Source organism: Talpa europaea, assembly GCF_964194135.1.
Source record: "Talpa europaea genome assembly, chromosome: 6".
Lineage (NCBI taxonomy): Eukaryota > Metazoa > Chordata > Mammalia > Eulipotyphla > Talpidae > Talpa > Talpa europaea.
In genome coordinates, this window is record NC_140072.1 from 15,085,450 (window position 1) to 15,107,248 (window position 21,799).

The 21,799-nt window shown below is 37.2% G+C and overlaps 1 protein-coding gene across 3 annotated transcripts in view; it reads left to right on the plus strand.

Annotated features, from left to right (window-relative positions):
- The window catches only part of BABAM2 (BRISC and BRCA1 A complex member 2), a gene marked incomplete at both ends in the record, with an annotated part of 352,443 nt that overhangs the window by 79,323 nt on the left and 251,321 nt on the right, over window positions 1-21,799 (plus strand). For all 3 annotated transcript variants that reach the window (XM_084235977.1, XM_084235976.1, XM_084235978.1), the window contains one exon: window positions 21,426-21,620. In XM_084235977.1, coding sequence (XP_084092103.1) covers window positions 21,426-21,620 — 195 coding nt within the window. The remainder of the gene's footprint in view (window positions 1-21,425; window positions 21,621-21,799) is intronic.

Here is a 21,799-nt window from a genome sequence, read left to right on the forward strand (position 1 = left end):
TAAAAGAATAGAATATATTTAGCATATAAAAGTTAATCAGCTTTGTTCCTCAGATTCAGACTCAGAAATTCCAGTTAATCCCAAGTAGGCTAGTTATAAAGAAGTCCACTTGTAGGCATATAATGGCAAAATGAAAGCCAAAGACAACAAGCAAAGTCTAAAAACAGCCAGGGGAAACAAAAGAATAGCCATTACACTGTTAGTTGACTTCTTAATAGTAACAATGAAAGATAGAAGATAATTTAATGATATTTTTGTGATAACCATTTAAAAATTTTAACCATTTTAAAATTCTGTGTCTAGCGATAATATCCCTTAACAATTTAAGTAAAGTAAGTACATTTTCAGGTGAACAAAAAAAGAGAGTTCATCCTCAGCAAATGTCTATTTACTCTTCAAGGAGAAGAAAAAAAAAATCTTAGTTGGAAGGTTTGATCCAGAAGGAATGAAGAGCAACAAAAAATATAACTTAGTAGAGTATAAAATAACCTAAATAATATGTAAAAATGATTATAATGTGGCAGTAAAGAGGCTATAAAATTGTAGATTATCCAGAAGGTGTTTTAAATTAAAATTATACATTTTGATAGGTCTTAGGACTTATGGTCCCAATACACATTTTGTAGCCAAATACTAAAATTAAGGACCAATTCTTGATGTTTAATGATTTGGGAGTGAGGAAATAGTTGAAAAAAGAAAATGGCCTTAAAAGTACATGTGGACTTTTTATTTACCATGTCTGCTATCTTTTTACTTTCCTCTTCTCCTACACTTTGTGTAATATTATTATTCTTTCGTGGGGCTACTGGAAATATACTGAGCCTGGGTCCTGTCTCTCAAAGATTCTAATTTAACTATTTAGTCTGGGGTAAAGCCTGGGCATTAGTGGTTTCAGAAAGCCAGTTTTAGTTTGGAACCAGGATTGAGAACCACAGGTACTGAAGGTGAATATGGGTGAGATAATCTGAATTTTAGCACCAGCTCCATTGATAACTATGCGGATTATGTTGGCCAGTGTACTTGGCATCTCTCCTTTACTGATTGGTAAGAGTGGTGATATTAGTACTTATTTCACAAGGCCGTTATGAGGAGCAAAGAAAGTAACATTTGAATGGAAAAATGTAAAGAGCAAAACCAAAAACCTAGCGTTGTGGAAGCCAAAATGATCAAGGGCAACATATAATCATAACTGAGAAGGCTTAGCAGATGTTTGTGGTTTCAAAGTCTTCTGGTTTCCCTTTATAATTTGAAGCAGCCTATTCTGATTTTTGAGCTTACAGTTAAAGTCATATAAAAGTGAGGGTTTATACTTACTAAAAGTCTTAGGTTTGGAATTGTTTTGCTGTACTTGGGGTATCTACAGAGACAGGCATATTAAAAAGCAAAAGAGCCATAAATTTTGAACCAGGTTCTAACGTAGACTTTCTCCATCATTTTTAAAAAGCAAAAAAACCTTAGCCATTTCAAAACATTTTTCAGAGAAATTATCTGCATCCGGCTAGGAATTTTATGCCAAACTGCAGCCCCCACACATGCTTCGGAGAGCCAAGATATTTAAACCTGCAAAGTAAAGCGCCAGCTCAATCTTACACTGGTCTGATGTAATCATTTCACCACAGAGTGGTTTGTAGCCTTGAATTGACAATGACTCAGTAGGCCTTGTATACATTTAAAAATGTTTTTAAGTTGTTGAGATTATGAAAATACCATAGAAGCACAATATTATTATAAGCAAAACATTCAACACATTTAATTCCATTTCTTGAATATGTTTCAAGAACATTTATGAGGAAGCAGATTGAAAAGTAGAAAGTCTGGATTATTACAGGTTTTTAAAAAGAAGGACAAAGAACTACTTACAGTATCTAAAATTGTCTACTAGAGATCATCAGTCACATTTTTAAATTGTAGGACCTGGTTGGAGACTTAAAAAAATTAATCGCTAATAGGAATTAGCTATAGATTTAAGTTATAAATGTATCTTTTAGTTTGTAGTGAATAAATCACAGGTAACCTTAATTATATATTACTGAATCAGAAAATCTGTACTAAATTTCAAGCCTTTAAGACTAAAAATAATTAATTGCACTACTACCGATTAGCCTAATGACTTTAACCTCTTAAGTGATTATATTAATGACTAGGAGTCATTTCTTACTTTTTGTTAGTACTATTTTGGACATTTTTATTTATAATTATGAAAATTATGACCTAAACTTTTGTGCTTTTTTACAGCATGCCCTCTGAGAATTTTTGTTTTCCAAGAAAATAATGCAGCTTAAAATGCATTTAAGATATATGACTAAACAAGTTTTTGAACATTGAGAAATTTCTACCCAGCTTAATAGATGAAGATTAGTTTAATGATATTGCTTATTTAACTTTTAGCATTTAACTTTTAGCATTTTATAACTGTAAATTTGTATTTAGCTACTTTCAGAAATCAAAGTATAATTTTAAGATATGATTTTTGTTAACCTAATTTTTAGAAATCAAAGCAAAAAAATTATAATTATTGAATTGCCTCATTTAAAAAATTTGTATAATGGAGAATTTTAAGAACATATAAAAGTAGAAAGTATGTATGATGAATCCTCATCAGTCTGTCCTTAGCTTCAGTAATTACGATTTATAATCCGTTGTTTCATCTGTACCCTATCTGTTTACCCCCATCATAGTATTTTTTTTTTAATAGAGGCATGTTTATTTATTTGTTTGTTTGTTTGTTTGTTTATACATGCACTGGGTACAGTCAGAAGCGCGGGAGGGTGAGAGAATTCACCAGAGCCAGAGTGGGGAGCAGAGCAGGCAGAAGGACCGAAGCACACCACTGAGGGGAGCAGCGGGCGGCAGGAGAGGCCTGCACGCCATGTGGGACCCTCCTCCGGTGGCCGGGGAGCAGCTGGGGATTGAACCGGCGCCGCAGAGGCCACGGGCAGCCCCGCAACCCAGCGCTCAACCGCTGCACCACCAGGGAGCCCCCCCCCCCATCATAGTATTTTGAAGCAAATCCCATATATTATGTCATTTCATCTATAAGTATTTTGGTATGTTACTCAAAAATATAAGGAATCTTTTAAAAATCAAAATATTACCTTGCCTAAAAAATGTAACAGCAATTACCAAGTGTCATCAAATAGCTAGTGTTCAAAATTCAGATTGAATCAAAATCTTTATGCATTGTAACTGTTATGTCTTTTAGATTTCTTTTAATTTATATGTTTTCTCCATCTTATTTCCTCAGATTTATAATTTTATAATTTTTGTTTGAAGAAGCAGGGCCCTTTGTCTTATAAAACCACTGCAGACTGGGTTTTACTGATTGTAATAGTTTAACATGTCCCGTTGTTTCTTTGTTTCTATGTCCCAGATGTCATTTACTTTCAAATACCTGGTCCATAGTCACAAACTGAAAATAACCACCACTTTTCCAAAAAAGGAGATTTTTGAATTTTGTGGACCTCTTTAGTTGTCATTTTAAACCTGAGATATAGAGACATCTTTAGTTTTTATATAGATAGTTGTGTATAATGCATGAATATATATTAGAATTTACAATGACCCTGGTTTTAGCAAAATGACACAATTGAATGTATAGTAAGTAGAATCTTAAAAGCTACAGAAGGATTATAAAGATACGTATCCTGGCATCATTCATTTTGAAGACAGATGACCCTACTCACCTTTCCCTCAACTCTTCCAGTGATAATACTGCTTAAATAAAAAGTGGCATTATAATGTGTTCTCATAATGTTTAGCTTGCTTCATCAGGGAAGGTGAATTGTATTTTGTATTGATTATTTTAAAGAATAACAACAACAGAAAGTCAACAGTTTGGCACTTCAGGAATTGATGAATTATATATCATAGTTGTAAAATTTGGTATTGTGATTAATCTGCAGTTCTTGTTAATGATATCTGTAATGTGTGCATATTATGGATATGGTGTCATATATATAGAAATTGGTGTTATATATACAGAAGTTGTACTTTATCAAGAATAACTGGGAAATAAGGCACACTGATTAATCAAATATTCAGACGCAGAAAATGTACTGTGCATGCTATATATAGATCACTAATTCTTTTAAAATTATTGATTTTTTATAAATACCCCTTTTACTAAAAGGAGAAAATAATTTCGTGTTTCTTTGATGATTCAGAAGCTTTTATAACATCAGAATTATTGTTACTAGCCCTCGTCATTATATATAGCTGTGTAGTAGAATTGATTAATGCAGAGTTCTGAAATAATGTTGGTTATCAGAAAATGATCACTGGATTAACAAAGTCCAAATGGGTTTGTGACTATGGTTATTTGCAGAGTGTCAAATGAAGAGACTTATAGGAATCAGTGTGCATGTATATATATGTGTGGTTACTTACATAGACATGTTAGCCTGTGTACACATATGTACATACTAGTGTTAAATTTATAATGTATATTGTTAAACATAATACACATATATACCGAATCATGACATGTACAGCTATTGCCAGTACTAGGAAGCTGCAAATTGAAGGAATTTGATCAAAATTTACCAAGAGGAAATTGGCTGAAAGGCATAATGATTTTGGCTGGAGAAGATAGTGATCCTGGCACAGTGTACTCTGTATTTCCTTGTGAGATCTCCAAGATGAAAAGAATTAACTACATAGAGGCAGATGCTTGGTAGTTTTCTGGAAGCACAATTATAAGGTTTATGAAAAACAGGAAGAGCAACATCTCATGCAGGTTTTTGAACTGGGAACTGATTTAATGTGCTATTTTGTACTCCTTAGCCCTTAGTCTGTTGAGCTATGATAATTTGATTTTGTTTTTATAATTTTTTCTTAAAATAATCTTAGTATTAAGTGTGCTAGGCTTTGGAAAGAAATTATATCTTACAATGCTTTTAAGATAATATTTTTCAGACTGTTCAAACTTTTAATGATTGATGACAATAATTAGTCATATTGCAATATTGTATTTTCAGAATTGCTATCCAGTTTTCTTTTGTCTACTTCTGCTCATAACCACAGATAAATTTGACTCCAAGTAGCCTGAATCTTTATTCACGTGGAATGTTTTTCAGATCCTTAATATATTTAATTTAGTTGATAATGACTTGAGTAGTACTGATCATACATTTGACAGTACATGCTCATGTTGAATAGCCTGTGATGTCTAGAACAGCCCTTGCACAAAGGTGAATAAGATAAAGTCACTATTCTCAGATAAACTTGTAGGCTAATAGGAGGTAAGTGCAATAACTATCATCCAAACAATAAATCATTCTTTATGAATATCAGAGGGTTCATTAAATAGGGGGACTTTCTTCTTAAGTGTAAATTTCAATGCTTGAGGTATTTTAGCCATTCTTTCTACTGCATTTTGCTTATGTGACACCAAAAACTACCTTATGTATCTACCATAAATGAAGAAACCATGCAAGAAATTAAAAGATGTCTTTAGGAAATGCACTACAATTTTAATTCAGTGGTTGCAAACTTAGAGGCTCAAAGGAGCCAGTCAAGTAACATAAATGAGTGAAAATGTTGGGTATAAAGTAGTTGTAATTGGTGGGGATTGTGACCTACTGAAGTGTGTATGCTTTGTCTAAAGATTTTCAAATAAAAAATTTGCATGAGTCAAAGAAAGCATGTCTGCAGGCTGAGGCTGCCAATTTGCAGCTCCTCCATAATTTCTTAATATTAATGGAACTATTACAAAAAAATTGAGAGAAAAGATGACTTAAAATTAAATACAAGTAAATACATCAACTTAAGAACAATCACTTCATTTAGTTAGTACTTTTTTCCTGAGGCATAGGTGACATTAAAATGTAAGATATAGATCTGTAAGATATAGATCTAGGTGGATGGGGGTATCAAGTTAGTAGACTCCACTACTGACAGGAAAACAGGTATTCTCAAGAATGGTCTTGGCTATCACTGCAGTTTCTTTTTCTGGGTGTGGACCACCCTGGATTTTAGATGATAATCATTGTCAGAAATCCTTCAGAGGTCTGGAGATACATTCTGTTACTTCCTGGGAGATACTTGGAGTAATTTCAGTGTGAAGCTCTAGTGGGTGTAGCCTGTAACTATCATTTAGACACCGGAGCTTATGTGAAGGGCTAATGAGTTTATGTGACATTATTTGGGTCTTTGATCAGATTTTCTGGGTTTTTACCTTGGCATTGGAATGTCTAAACATGACTCCAAACTCACAAAACAGCATCAGTGGGGCTGAGGAATAGGTCTTGCTCCAGGTCTACTCTGTTAGTGTTTTGTAAGGAAGGACCTGGGAATCTATCTTTTTTCAGATATCTATCTTTTTTCTATAATCTATCTTTTTTCAGCCTTCATAGTTATGCTGATGATAACCAGGGTGGGAACTACTTTTTGATGATAGTGAGTTGATGATAATACAGACTGGTTGCTTGGGACACAAGGCTTTATTAGGATTCTTGAGGCATTTCATTGGAGGGTTTTGTATTCATGATTATTTCCCCCACCTAAGACCCAGAGAAGCCTGCTTGAAGCAGATGCTTTTCTTTAATTGACTGTAAGGGGCACCACAGTTTTAAAAGAACTGGTGAGGAATAGCTTTGGAACCTGGAAAGGGTCGGCAAGTTTAAAGCAGTGAAAAATAGATGAAACTGAGTAATCACTATGTATTGGGAAGTTCACAAATGGCTCAAAGGCAGCCATTGTGGCTGCTTTGTGCATGCCCATTTTCAGTCTCTTTGGAGAGAGAATATATGCAAAAGATGTAAAGGTTTAGTGGTTAAAAGTACACCTTTCCAGGGACCTCCCCGGTGGTACAGCAGTTGAGCACTGGGTTGTGAAACTGCCCGCAGCCTCTGTAGCACCGGTTCGATCCCCTCGATCCCCACGATCCCCGGCCACCGGGCAAGGGTCCCACATGGCGCGCAGACCTCTCCTGCCGCCTGCTGTTCCCCTCAGCAGTGTACTTTGTCAGTCTGCCTGCTCTGCTCTCCCCTCTGGCTCTGGTGAATTCTCTCACCCTCCCGTACTTCTGACTGTACCCAGTGCTTGTATAAATAAATAAATCTTAAAAAAAAAAAAAAAGTACACCTTTCCAGCTTGGCATGGAGCCAGCATTCATAAGACACCACAGTACAGTCTGTACATGCTGAATATGTTTTTGTCAAGTGGAGGAAAGATGAAAATATCTCTGTTTATAAAACCCTGAAGCCGTTGAAGCTCTTTTCTCTAAGTTCAGTATTAATGAAGGGCTGGGCTGCTGCTTGCTGTATACAACCACCAAGACACATAGTAGTGGTCTGAGGTCCTTGTCTGGTCTGTTATGGTTTCTCACACTTCTCCTTTACATCCTTCAGTGGGACTGTTGGCTTTTTCAGAAGTCTCCCTTTTTTACTCTCTGAATCAAATTCCTTGCTGGTGTTTGCAAAGCCTTGGGGTGGGGCACCTCTTAGGTAGCTCTTTCAGTCCATTTTAACTTAAGATCATTGAATGATTTATAACAGACAAGGGCATTCTCCTCCATCCTTCCTTCCTTTTTACTTTTATTCTTAAGAGAAATGACTGTAATTGTCGGGTTAGTGGAAATAGATTAACCCTCTCTGTAGATTTTCCTGCTGATAAATGTAAGAAACTACTCAACTTTTCTCTGACAGAAAACATAAAAACCCAAACTGAATCTTTTCTTTGGATTAAAGGGGTCTTGAGTAGTTGTTGGAATAGTGAGTGTTCATGTGCTGGTCTCTTCTTTCTCTTTGAGGAGGTAAAATGATGATGTGCTGTTTTTGTGATTCAGTATTCTTTTAACTTTTTTCCCTAATTTTTTTTAAGTGCAAGAAAACCTGAATCAAACTGGCTTAAAAATAAAGGAAATTCCATTGACTTACAAAACTTAAAAGATCAGAGTTGGCCTTGAAATAAGTCTTGTCCAATGGCTGAAATCATGTCATTTCTTTTCTTCTTTGCCTTCTGCTCTGCTTATTTTACTTTTTTTTTTTTTTATACCCAAGAAGGCAGGTTTATTACATTAAAAGAAGAAAAGGAGAAGGCAATGCTTGCACAGACACAGGGGAATGAAGGTTACATTTTAAAAAACACAGGTTTATTAGGGAAAGGAGAATGAGAGAGCACCTGCCGAGTCACGGGCAGGAAGGAGAGCTGCCTCTTGCCAATGCAGACATTGCAGTTACAGTGTTCATTTCAGGAGGAGTTCATTCCTTTTTGGAATTGTTATCTGTTGTTAAATTTTTTTTTTAAATAATAAATTTTATTTTTATATTCCCCCATACAATTGCAAACGCCCCATTCTGACCCCAATCCTTCCCCTCCCGCCCCCCATGCTTATTTTACTTTTAATCTCCATATTAACCTAGCAGCTCAAGTCCCTTTCTTTGTGAATACAAAATTGTTACTCAGGTTCAGATTTTGTGTTCTCTGCCATGGGAAGAAAGAATGTTTTTATTTCTCAGAAGTCCCAGCTGGTGTCTTTACCTCATTGGATCTGTGTACATAGCTGAATCAGTCACTGATAGTATCAATAGGTGTATAAGAAACACTGATTACATTAGCAGTCAGGATCTCTGGAGGTTGAAGTAGAAGTTTGGTGAGGAATAGCTTGTTAGAAATCCTCAAAGTGCCTGAGAATGGGGAGGGGTGGTTTCCAAAGGCAATTTGGGTTTGTGTCACCAGGGTAGAAATGGATGTTGGATGGAAAACCATAGATGTCTGCTAAGTGTGAGTTTGTGCCAAGGAAGTGGAGTTTTTAGGGAGAAGGATAAAGACACTGAAAGCTCTCACTACCCTGTGTATTGTACTTGAGGATGTCTTTTCCTTTAGTTGATGGTCTACTTTGCATTGCTTTTTCTTTTTTGTTCTTAAAGCTGCATGTGGTTGTTATAACAGGAAAAGCTTGAGGTAACCTCTTTGTCAGTTGGAGTGTCCCTTAATCTTTTACACACAGAGATTACTAGAACACCGGTGACCTTAAGACTACTGCTCAGGAAGGCCCAAGAGGAATTTTGACTATGAGGAGGAGTGTCTGGCAAATACTGTGGGCCTGGGATTAAGTCCACGGAGCTCAGGTAAGATGAGGAGAAGCAGTTGTGTCGTGTAAATCATAGTGGCCCAGGGGGCAAGTCTAGCTGGGAAATCATTAAAGGCAGGGGTCAGAAACCAGGTGTCAGAGCCTGCAGGTGTTTCTCTAGTAACAAATGACAACTTGCTTGAAGCTGTTGTTCTGTCTTGTTCCATACCACCCATTCCTGTGGGTCTCTTTATGATTATCATAGTTGGAAAGAGATGAGAATCTAACCGGAGATCTGATTCTGAGACAGGAAAGGAGTTATTTTCTTGATGTAGGAGAATGGCTGGGACACCTGTGGTGTTGTGACTCATCTATGGATGTAAAACACTCAGTGCCACCAAAGGGTCACTAAGCCTGAATGATCCTTCACCATATTTAAATAATTTGCTCCAACCTTAAAATCTGTGAGCAGAATTGGGATTTATAACTTCCTAAGTTTCATGACTCTGGAAGACATTTTCTAATGAAAAGTGATGAAACCCTAACAAAGTGTTTGCTTTAGCTAAATGATTGCAGTTAATTTCTTGTAAAGAAACACAGAAGCACACATTAACTTAAAATAAGCTCACACTGTTGTTTCTTGTAGTACAGCCAGGAAAACCAGTAACAAGCTGTCTCCTTCAGAATCACATCCCTGGATGATATTCGAGCAACCTGGACAATTTAAATACATTCCCAGGAAAAACAATCTGAATTAACTTAGAAGTCATATTCACTAATTTCCTTTCTGCTGTTGCATTACTGCATTTTGTTCTTAGAGTCTGAGTAGCATTGATTAAGAAGGTGTGTGGCATAAGTGAGTCAGGTAAATAACAACATTTATTTCAGAGCCACAGCTACTCTTTGGACCACAAAGGATTTTTGTTTAGGGTTTATCAATCAAATTTTAATCTACACTGGTATTTATCCAAAATTGAACTTAATATTTATTTATAATTTTTTGAGAAACAGTGACTATGGGCCTTGAGCATTTTGGCTGCATAGATTTGATTTTGTATTTAAAGATAGCATCTTAAAAGTTGTGTGGATAGGCAACATTGTATAAAGAAATAGAATGGATTTAGTTACTATTCAATTCAGCTCTGTCCAAAGTGGTAATATTCAGTGGTTTTAGTGTTCCTGTTCTTACTCTTAATCTCTTTGTGGAAAAGAATCATCATCTTCTCTAAGTGGTTATCCTGTTAAGAGAAGAAGGCTAATAAAGATTCTGTGGAGGGAACTTTTCCCTCTTTTCAACCTTGTTCCACTTGAGGGGGTTTACAAAATAGAAAGGAATCTGCATTCTACTTCTTTTTAATAAAGAAGGCTGAACCAAGAGATGTGGATTGAATTTCTGCCCTCTCCCCACCCCGCAATCCTTATTTCCTCCATTGTATCTACCCCCAGTTCCAAAGAAACACACAGAACCTGGCAGTGTGCTGTGTGATCCTATAGCCCTGTTTGTCCTGGCAGGTCAGCAAGATGTGCTGGTCTCCTTCTTTTAGGAGGACCAGAAAAGTAAACTGCAGCAACCTTCAGTGGGCAAGAGGGATATAACAATTTTGTGAATTTTCTAAGTGGAGCTAAAAGTAAAACTCTTGAGTTCTTTCTATGTATTTTAGATTAAAAACACACTTGCCTGTGGAAGAAACTAAATAAGTGAAATCAGTTCCAGTGATTCTTATACCTTATCACAAAATTGGAATAATAGAGAAATTCTGGTGTGATGCACTAATAGGTTATCTTTCGGTAGATGTATAAAGATTCTCCAGTTCTCCTCTGTTAATTGGAAGTTCAGTTTACCTAGAAACTGTGGGTGAGGCTGTTTACTGAATAGCATTACAGAAGTTTAGGTTTATATTTATTTATTTTGCTCTTTCCTTAATTCTGTTACAAAATCACATGGGAAGGTGGTTTTTTAGCTACTAAGATATTTGTGTGTTTTTCCTAAGGCATTAGCTTCATCTTTCTCAAGGATATACAATTGTCATGTTTTATATTGACATAGAATTAGGACCTCATTCATTAGTAGCCAGAAAATTTTTATTGATTGTAAGCTGGGGAATGGACTGTTGTATTTTATCCTGCAAGGCAAAAAGAAAGCTCTTGTATTAAGAGTCTGCCGCACAAAAGGTGAAAAAGGAAAAAAAAAAAAATCCAAGGAACTTAGTTGTTGGCTGAGTTGCAGGTCAGAACCTTGGAGAGCTCTAATGAAACCACAGCAGAACCACAGCCAGAAGCTTAATGACTGGTCCTGAACAGACTCAATTTTGACAAGATGCCACTTCCACTTTGCTTATAATCAAGATATGTATGATTTAAGAAAACAAATATCTTTTACTTCCAGCACAAGTTGTGTATTTGTAAACCCATTTGATACTTGGAGCTAAAGTCTTAAAAACTAGGAGAAATGCTCTTCTTCAGTGCATCTTGAAGGCCCTGTGCTGCCAGGCCATTTTATGACTAGATTCCTCTTAACAGGACTTTTGGTATCAAGATGAGGATAGTCACAAATGGGAGCATAGATTTCACCGACGTACTCACTACTTCCTAATCTAGATCCATTTTTTAAATTTTTTTTTTTTCAGATTTTGTCTAGGAAAACCTTCAAAAAAACCAAAGCCAAAATAAAACAAAAAGAGCATGATAGAGGTATTCTGATTAATGCAGAGTTGAGGAGGTCTGGAGTGCCTGCTGCTCAAATTCCTGGCCTCAGTAGTAACCACTGAACACAGGTCAGAAGTCACCAGGACACATTCACTTTACTGCTCAGACACAGATACAAATTAGGTGTGAAATTTCACCTAACCGTACTACTAGGAATACCTTTACTAGCTCATATTAATCCCAGAAGTGACCTTGTATTGGTTGTCTTGTTAGCTATTCATTTGGATGTCAGAGATCTGCATCTCTTTCTAATTAGCCTCCATGCTCCCCAGAATCCAGTGAGTTTTTAAAGACTGTAATTAACAACTTCAGGCGTCATGGCAGCAATCTTAAATCTCAGACTCAGTAGGCTCTGCTTGCAAGGATGAAAAGAATTGTTAGAATATTTTAAATAAAGCCACTGAGGATTATAAAATGACCCAATTTTTCCCCCCACATCAACATTTATTTCTGTGAGTACCCTACAAACTGTAGCAGAGCATGTTCTCTTCCTTTCCGTGCACCCCATTTTATTCTTAATACTGGAATCTTCTCAAAGGTAAAATCCTGAAACATTTAATGAAGAACTGTAACCGTAAGGGATGTGAGTGCTGTGTTGTCTTTTTTGTTAGCCACTTGATTATGAATGGATGGTGGGTAGTTATATGTTGGACTAGACTTGCTGTGTGTAGTCCCTAAGTTATAATCCAGCCTCTTTCTTGCCTACCCAAATCATCATATGTTATTTACTTTTGCTTAAAAATTTACTTTTTCATAAGAAAGTATGAAAAAATATTTAAAATAATTTCATTTACATAACCTTAGATGATACATTAGAGGAATTATACATCTGTAACCCTGTGTATCCCATACATAATGTATAGCATAGAAATTCATTTTGGTAGTACTTAGTCCTCTTACATATAGGTCAAATAGCAAATTTATTTTTGCTATCTTTTGTATTCTCCAGATGACATGACATTTATAAAAACTCATGCTGTCCAGCTACAGTTCTGTTAGAAATGTAAAATGTCATTGGTCATTTCCTAAGACTTCCATTCAGGGTAGTGTAAAACAAGAGTGTTTGGGCTGAGAGAACCATAATTAATTCCTACAACTGGGCTTTTACATTTTAGCATATTGTGTTAGCTTTCTGGAAATGTTCTGTGAGACTTGGAACTTAAACAGTAACTTCAAGGTTACTTGAAACATATTTATGCAGGGTTAAGTGATGCAAGATTTGTTCTCCAGAAGGCTATGGCATTGGCTAACTTCTAGTTGATCAGAAGAGACTGTTGAAGACCTTATAAAATATGTAAATGAAAGTGGAATTTTTTTAACATTGAGATGAAAATCAGTTTGAAATGCAATATCTGAAGTATGTTATTCTATTTAAAAATTTACATTTTTCTATTGTGATATATGTGCGTGTCCTGTATGTGCTTATATGTATATACATATGTATGAAATAAACTCAGAAAATTTGAAAAATATAGAAAATTAGGAATGAAGATAAAAATCACCTAAATAGTTTCCAACTGTAGATATCAGTCTCTTAGTGATTCTTCTATGCATATGTTTTTTTGCTGAGGAGAATTGGGAGAACATGGAGTAAATCAAATTTGTGATCATAATTCATATACAATTTCATATCTGTCTTGATTTAATATAGTAACAAAAACTTTTCTATGCTTTATTGTAAACAAATTTATGGCACACAATTCCTTTGAATGGTTATAACAGATTTTTATGAACATTTCTTACTCTCAAGTGTTTAGATTACTTGTCGTTTCATTATATTATCAATAACTCTTTGTAAATTTTTGTTTGTGAGGTATTTCTCCCTTATTTATTTTTTTTTTTTATTTTCTTAGATGGTTTTCCAGATTTGGGATTTCTGGGGGTATTGAGAATGAACGTTTTTAAGATTCTTGGAAAAAAAAAAGAATTGTACCAGTTTGCACTCTCACATGTGAAAGTGTCTGTTAAACTGCATTCTCACCAGCAATAGCTCTTTGCTTAAAAAAAGAACTTGGCTAATTAAGACACAGACCTTGTTTCTCATTACTGCCCTCTTCCCTTCTCTAATGGTGGGTCTGGGTGAGGGACAGGCTACATCATTGAGTCTCATGAGAGCAAGAAACTGTTGCTAGGGTTGACCTGTCTTGGTGTAAAAAAGTCAGATTGAGTTCAAACTAAGACCTGACCCTAAGAATCTAGCTGAACCATGGAAGTCAGGATAGGGTGCTTCAAAGAGAGGGAGAGGGAGTACAGATTGAGCCAGAGGTGTCTGTAGGGAAACTGAAGGATGGTCAAGTGTTGATCTGGGTGCCTTCCATGTTCCTAGAGTGTTCCTTCCATGTTCCTTCCATGTTCCTTCTTTTCAGGGAAGAGAAGGTCTTCTTGGGATCTGCTTGTTCTTTATATTCTTTTACAGTATTAGAAAAAAAATCTATTTCTACTTTCATGTGTCTGTTACTTTTTCAAAGAAAAATTAGTTTGCGACAAAGGAGAAACCAGGACAATGGTATTTCTTTGATTACTAATAAGGTTGCACTCTTTTCATATTTTGTTAACCAGTTTTGATTTCCTTTTATTTATATGCTTGGCATTCATGCAAAATTTTGTAGGAAGTTTCAGGCTTTTGGGGGTAATACTTCTAATTTATCCCTGTTCTTTATCTTTTTATTATTTGAACAAATTTATTATAAGAGTCATTTTTAGACATGTAATTGACTAACGGGTACATGAAAAGGTGCTCGTTATCATACTAGGATATGCAAATCAAAATGACAATGATACATTGCCTCATATCTGTTAGAATGGCTGTTATCAAAAAGACAAAAAATAGCAAGTGTTGGTGAGATGTGGAGAAAAGGGAATATGGGTGCACTTTTGGTAGGACTGTCAATTGGAGAATCTACTATAAAAAACAATATGGAGGTTTCTCAAAAACTTATACTAGAACTACCAGATGATCCAACAATTCTATTTATGGATATTTCATTTTTGGAAAGAAATGAAAGCACTATCTTGAAAAGATAGATGCATCCCCATGTTTGATGAAGCATTATTTACCATACCTGAGATATGGAAACAATACTAGTGTCCATTGATGAATAAGTGGATAAAGAAAATTATGCAGCCACAAAAATGAAGGAAATCTTGCTATTTGAAACATGGATGAACCTTGAGGGAATTATACTAAGAGAAATAAGCCAGACAGAGAAAAAACAAATAATGTATGATCTCATTTATATGCAGAATCTAAAACAAGCCCAAAAGCCTCAACTCATAAATACAAAGAATATATTAGTGGTTGCCAATGTAGTTTGAGGGTGGGTGTTTTTCCCATCCAAAGAAAAAAATATTTGTAAATATCTATGGGGACAGATGTTAATTAGACTTATTATTGTGATCATTTCATAATACAGACAATATTGAATCATGATATTGTATACCCGAACCTAATGTAAATGTTGTGTGTCAATTATATCTCAATTAAAAAAATTTTTTAAGATTTATTTATGAATACAAAAACTGGGGTACAGGCCAGAGGTGGGGGGGGGAGAGGATTCACCAGAGATAGAGCGGGGAACAGAATAGGCAGATCGATGGAAGTACACTGTTGAGAGGAGCAGTGGGCAAGTCAGGAAAGGTCTGCTGCACCATTGGGAAGCTCCCTGGCCGGGGATTGAACTCTCACTGCAGTGGCTGCCAACAGCTTCATGGGGTGTGTCCTAGCCCCTTGCACCACCAGGGAGGCCCCCGCATAAAAAGATTTTTTTAAAGAACATTTTTCCTTGGAAGATTTTCCTCCTTCACTTGGTAGGCAGGGATGGTCCCAGGGCTCATGTGCTAATTTGCTGACTTTCTTAAACTCCTCAATGTACTCCCCCCCCCCAACTTTTCATTTATCATTGCCTTTGTCTATGTCTGAATTTGCTTCACTATTGTTGAGAAACCATGTTTCCCCCAAGTGTGACATAAATTGGGATGAACAAGGCCTCTGAAGAAGTTACCCCTTATAATGTTTCTGACATAAGGGAGCTCAGATAAGGAACCCAGGGTTGGTTTCATGAGTGCAGGGTCATCTATTGGGGAGTGCGCTGTGTGTGATGGGGTGTATTTAGGCGAGGGAAATGGAGAAGAGTTGAGGGTAGGAACATGCCTCAAATGAGGCATTCTGAACAGGGGAGCAAAATTAGAGTATCCAGAGTTACCACTAGAGATGGGGTAGGCTGTGACTACCAAGAGGAAGGTGGGTGTTTGTTAGAAACTGATACTGTGGTGAACCCGAATATAGGGGGCTGGCGGGGAGGATCGACTGATTTGCATGTTACACTGTCAGTTGTTGTTTACATGAGTATCATGGAGTTGTTCAACTGTTCTAGTTAATCAGTCTTAAAAACAAACAAACAAACTCATAACACTTTGCCTGATCTGCTTAGTGAGAATGAATAGTTTCATAATAGTAAATAATTCTCTTGCTTTCTTCTATTTTATCACATGCTCCTAAAACTTTTCATTCCTCAATTTTGGATTCTCTTTTCTTTGTTTCTTTGTTCATGTATCGTTGCCCCATGACCATCCTCATTTCAGATTTCTTCTATGTATCCTGTATTACCAAAAATTAAACAAGAGGTTTGCGAAAACAGAGAGTTGGTTTTCTCTTTTTTTGGAAGAGATATATTAATGTATCCACCCTCACCCCCTTCCCTGAAGAAGATTTTAGCATTTTCCTCTATTTTCTACTCAAGAGAGTAGAAAGGGCCAATGTCCTCATTGCTGCCTCCCCGGTGGCGCAGCGGTTGAGCGCTGGGTTGCGAAGCTGCTCGTGGCCTCTGCGGTGCCTGTTCGATCCCCGGCTGCTCCCCGGCCACCGGAGGAGGGTCCCACATGGCGCGCAGACCCCTCCTGCCGCCCGCTGCTCCCCTCAGCAGTGTACTTCAGTCCTTCTGCCTGCTCTGCTCCCTGCTCTGGCTCTGGTGAATTCTCTCACGCTCCCATGTTCTGACTGTACCCAGTGCTTGTATAAACAAAAAACAAACAAACAAATAAATAAATAAAACAAAAACATGCGTCTATAAAAAAAAATGTAAAATGCCATTTAAAAAAAAAATAAAAATCTTACCTATCTTTGTGTTCTCCCCTTCTAATCTAAGCAAAGTGGTTCAAACCAGAAATTACCTAATTAAAAGTGTAGGACTAGGGGAATTGTCATTTTGTTGAGCATCTGTGCCTCCCTTGATGGGAATGTTTTCCAGTGAGGTCATTTCTCAGTGAAGTGTGCCTTGATGGCCAAAGAGTCAAGTGCATTTTCATGTATCCGGAGGTTGGGTTTCATGGAAAGGGGTTGGTTGGCTTGTCTTTACTGTGCATTTAACAATTAGGGTGAATCACTGAAATCATATTGGTAAGATGTTTGCCATCTAAAAGAAATAATGGAATTAAAAAAAATATTAATTGAGACACAAAGTGTGTGTGTGTGCGCGCTTGTGCACTCAAGCTAGGACTTGAAAGGAATACTTGATCAAGATATGGACTGTTGTGTACTTTTCCTATTTATTAATATTTAACAATGATCTCTGAAGGAAATGCATAGCGATCTATATAATGCTCATTTTAAGTTTTAAACTGTGCTGTTATTCCTATTGGTATTTGTATGTGATCTTGAGTAGTTCAAAAGGCATTTTCAGGACTTGTGATCAAGAAGTTTGCCAGCAAGGACTTTATGCTCTTTTTCTGCTGAAACGCTTTCCTTTGTACCTCAAGTCTTCACTTGTATATCCTTTTAGACCTGTCTTTCCTATAAATAAAAGATCAGTTAGTAATTTACAGGGACTAAATGAACCTACTCAGTAGAGCAAAGTAATTATTATCCTCTTGAAGGATATATTTATTTACCTTTTGTTTTCTTTTTTTGTTTGTTTCCTTTTGACAGAAGACTTTCAGGTGAGATTGCTCATGATATTAACGAATGTGATGTATTTTGATATAACAAATGAAATGTGTTGGTATTTAGAAGATCTGCATAACTCAGTAAATCAGCATTTTTTTTTTTTTACAGGACTAATGCATGTTGGTTCAAAGTTACATATGAGTGAAATTATCCGGGTGCAGATAAGCACATGGAATTTAATGTGAGAGTGTGAAATATTTATAAATAAATCAGATTCCACATTGCAGCTGACCTTTAAGAAACTACCCCTTGTTGAGTTTTGGTATAATATCAAAGAGAATATCCAGAATGATTTGAAAAGCTATTAAAATATTCCCTTTTTAATGTACATATTTGAGTGAGACGATTTTCTTCATATATTTAAGCTAAGACAACATACTGCAATATTGAATACACAAGCAGATATTGAAGAGATTTGCAAGAATAATAAAACAATGCCATGCTTTTCACTATTTATTTTTGAAAATAGTTATTTCATTAGAGATGTTTTCATGTTAACAGGTAGTAGGTTTGTTATTTTAAATGAATGAATTAATAAATATTTAAATATTAGTTTCACTTTTCATATAGTTAATGTAATATATACACTCATACAGAAGCTCTTTGAGGGCTACAAGATTTTTAATTGTATAAAAGGTTCTTGAGACCAAAATGTCTTGTGTACAGGGACTTGGAGCCAAATTGCTAAGTGTGAAATCTAGTTTTATTATTTAATAGTCTAGCGACCTTGCATATAATGCTGATATGCTTTTTGCCTCAATTTTCTTATTTCTAAGATGGCATAATAATATAACTTATAAGATTGCCATAAGGATTAACTTGAGCACATGGAAAGTTCTGAGAATTTATGTAGCATTTAGCAAGCTATGTAATTGTTGCCTTTTGAACATTTGTAGTGTTTTGATGCTTCCTTTATATGGTAAATTTCTAGATTTCTAGAGATTGGGTGTTTCGGGGTATTAACATGGTCTGAGTAAAATCCTTAACCTCTACTTTATCCCTTTTCCCTCCAAGTCGGTGATTTTCAACCTTTGTTGCACATTAGAATCACCTGGGAACTTTAGTAAAAATCCACGCAACCCCAAGACATGCCTCAGTTAATTCATTGAAAGCAGAATCTGGAGGTGAGAGGTATATTTGTAAGCCTCTCCCGCTGACTTCACTGTGAGGATTGCTTATTACTGCTCTGAAGCCTGACCCTCTGCTCTGAGAGTGTTTTTCCCTTCAGTGTTTTCACATTGTGGCTAATTTCCCTCTCATCCCTCTTACCCTGCTCCTGCCTGGAGGTGTGGGAGCTGCCTGGTGTTCTTGCTTTTCAGTGCTGCGGCCAAGGAAATTGTCATTCCCTTTTTCCTAAATCCCCCACCCCTCCATTGCCAGCTTTGAAACTCATGCCATCAGACCCATCAGGCCCACTGCCCCCCTCCTTGTTGTTGTTAACTAGAGAACCTCTTTTCTTGACAATTTAGCGTGGGTCCTTGTTACTCTCTCAGTGTTATTGCTGTTGTCATGATTCCAGGTGGTTTAGCATTCATATGACAGATCCTCCCCAAACCCTGGCCTCTCAGTCCCTGACTTCCTTTCCTCCAGTGATCTCATCCTTCACTCTGCCTCTGCCAGGCACTCTTAATGGTACCCCACACCTTGTCAGTACAGTTACAGATCACCTCCATCATCTCAGCTGCAGCCATCCTATCCTGTGACCACACCTGCTGTCTTTCCATTTCATTATTAGTGTCGCAACTCCAACTCGCTCCAGCTTACCAAGACCCACAGTGCGTGTCCTATCACCTCTCCATGACTCTCACTTTCCTTGTGCAGTTACTTGACTTTTTCCTGGCTTCCATTCCACGGTCCAAAATTACAATCTTTGCAGTGCAAACCCTCTAAGATCTCTTGCCCCTCTGTCTTTTCCTGTTGTGCTTGTCTGGCAAAACCCCAAGCATTGAATCCAAAGCCTTCTACTCCGCATTTGCACCCAGGTAGGAGAACTTATGCTCGTTGGTCTCACTTAAAAATCACACTTCTAACCTCAGTGGGGTTCTTCGTGCTGTCTGGAATCTGTACCGCATTTTCCCTCGTCCATTTATTTTTTCTGAATGACTCTTCTAATGAGTGTTTCGCCTGTTCTTAAACTTCGACTGTCCTCTCAATTCTTCCTCACTTGTACTCATTTTGTTACCCTTTCTTCCTATCCCTGAGTGTGTGCAACCCCCACAGGCCAGGTAGCTTCATTTTTGGTTCTCGCAGACAAAAAGAATTTTGCAGCATTCGGTGGATTTTTATAGGTTTATTAATTCTGAATCAAGGGAAACCAGCTGGCAGAGAGACAGCAACTTGAGTTCCCCCTCCTGCTCCTCAGTGAGGTTGCTCTTTGAGCCTGGCCCTCTTGGCACAGGTGTCCACATTTACACATGCGCACACGTGTGCTCTTGGGCCCAGGTGTCCATAATCATGTGCGGCGTGGAAGACTGCAGGTGCCGCCAAAGGCTAGTGGCAGGAGGGCATAAAAAGGCCTGATTTTTAACTTATTTATCCTACACTGGATGGAGTCTCTCATTTCTAATGCAGCCCTCTTGGAGATCCCATCTCTATTTACCTACTTGTTATTTTCTCTCCTGATATTGTCATTTAGCCCCCAACCCCCACCTTTCTACAGGGACATGCCATCAGGCTATCACATCTGAACAGAACTTTCCCTTAACCCCACACCCCCCTCTCGTTATCATGTGAGTTGTTTGTACTAGCTATCTGCACTTTCTTTAGTTCGATTCTCTCTTCAAGCCTTGACAAAACCGCTTCTATTTCACCCAACTTCCCTTGTTGAGGCACTATTTCCTGTGCGTCACTATTCCCAGCAGTCAGTTCTCAGGTGTGTCCTGCCCATCTTAGAAATGCCATGTGACACAGGTGAGCACTTCTTTCTCCTTGGAACCCTTCCTTCACCAGGTGCCTAGGGTGCGTGTGGTGTTCTCCGCAGCATTTATTATCACATGATCTATTTCATTGCTTGTTTATCATTTCCTTTGGCCCACCAAAATGTAAGCTGCTTTGAGAGTAAGGACTTGGCTTGTTCTTGTCATCGCCTAGAACAGTGGCTCGTACATAACAGGCATTTGCTAAGTACTTGTGGAATGAGTGAACATGAACTTAAAACTGCTTATCTGTAATCAGATCACCCCCCTTTCCCGGCTCCTTTTTGGGTCAGAAGCCAGCACAACCATGTCCACCTCTTTTTCTCGCAACCAAGCCTTTCATAATTGTGTCTTGCTTTGTCTTTACTCCTTCCCTGTCTTTTTCAGGCTGAAAACATCACCGATTGTGCTTATATTTCTGTGGGACTCTAGTGTTTACAGAGTGTTTATTTATATCTGGTATTATAGATGCAGATGGTCTGTGGGTCTGAGTTGAATGACGTTAACATACAATGCTGAAATTAGGTGCAGATTGAAGACAATCAAAATTGTAAAAGCATAAGAAACAAATTCAGTCTTCCCGGGCTGAAATTATGGTCTTCTAGTATATTTAGATTTCATGTTTTATTACTATGCTACTTTACGCTTTGCTGTTTCTGCCTACTCATGATGGAATTCCTCCTTGATTTTCTCCAAGGATTTTTAGACGGCAGGAGAAATCACCAAGCCCAAAAGACCCTTCCAATTTTAGCTGTGACTTTATTGCTGATTAAGAATAGTCCCTCTTAGGTTTCCATCACCTAATGTGAACATTCATTTTTTAGTGGCCTTTGTTTTTTGCCTTCTGCAGAACCTGGCCTCCTGGAATCCTGCAAATCCTGAATGTCTCTTACTTGTGGTGAAGGAACTTGTGCAACAGTATCATCAGTTTCAATGTAGCCGCCTCCGTGAGAGCTCACGCCTCATGTTTGAATATCAGACGCTACTGGAAGAGCCACAGTATGGAGAGAACATGGAAATTTATGCTGGGAAAAAAAACAACTGGGTAAGGTTTTTTGGAAAAGGGGGAAAAGCCACTTCATCTGTAATAAAATAATCAGTTGAGATGTGCATTTTCAATAAACTCTTCTCATTTCCTGAGTTAACATGGCTTAGGGTTGGCTGAATACTTTTTCATAATTTTGAGTTTGAGTTTGAGGTTTGTGTGTTTTTCTGGTTCGTTGT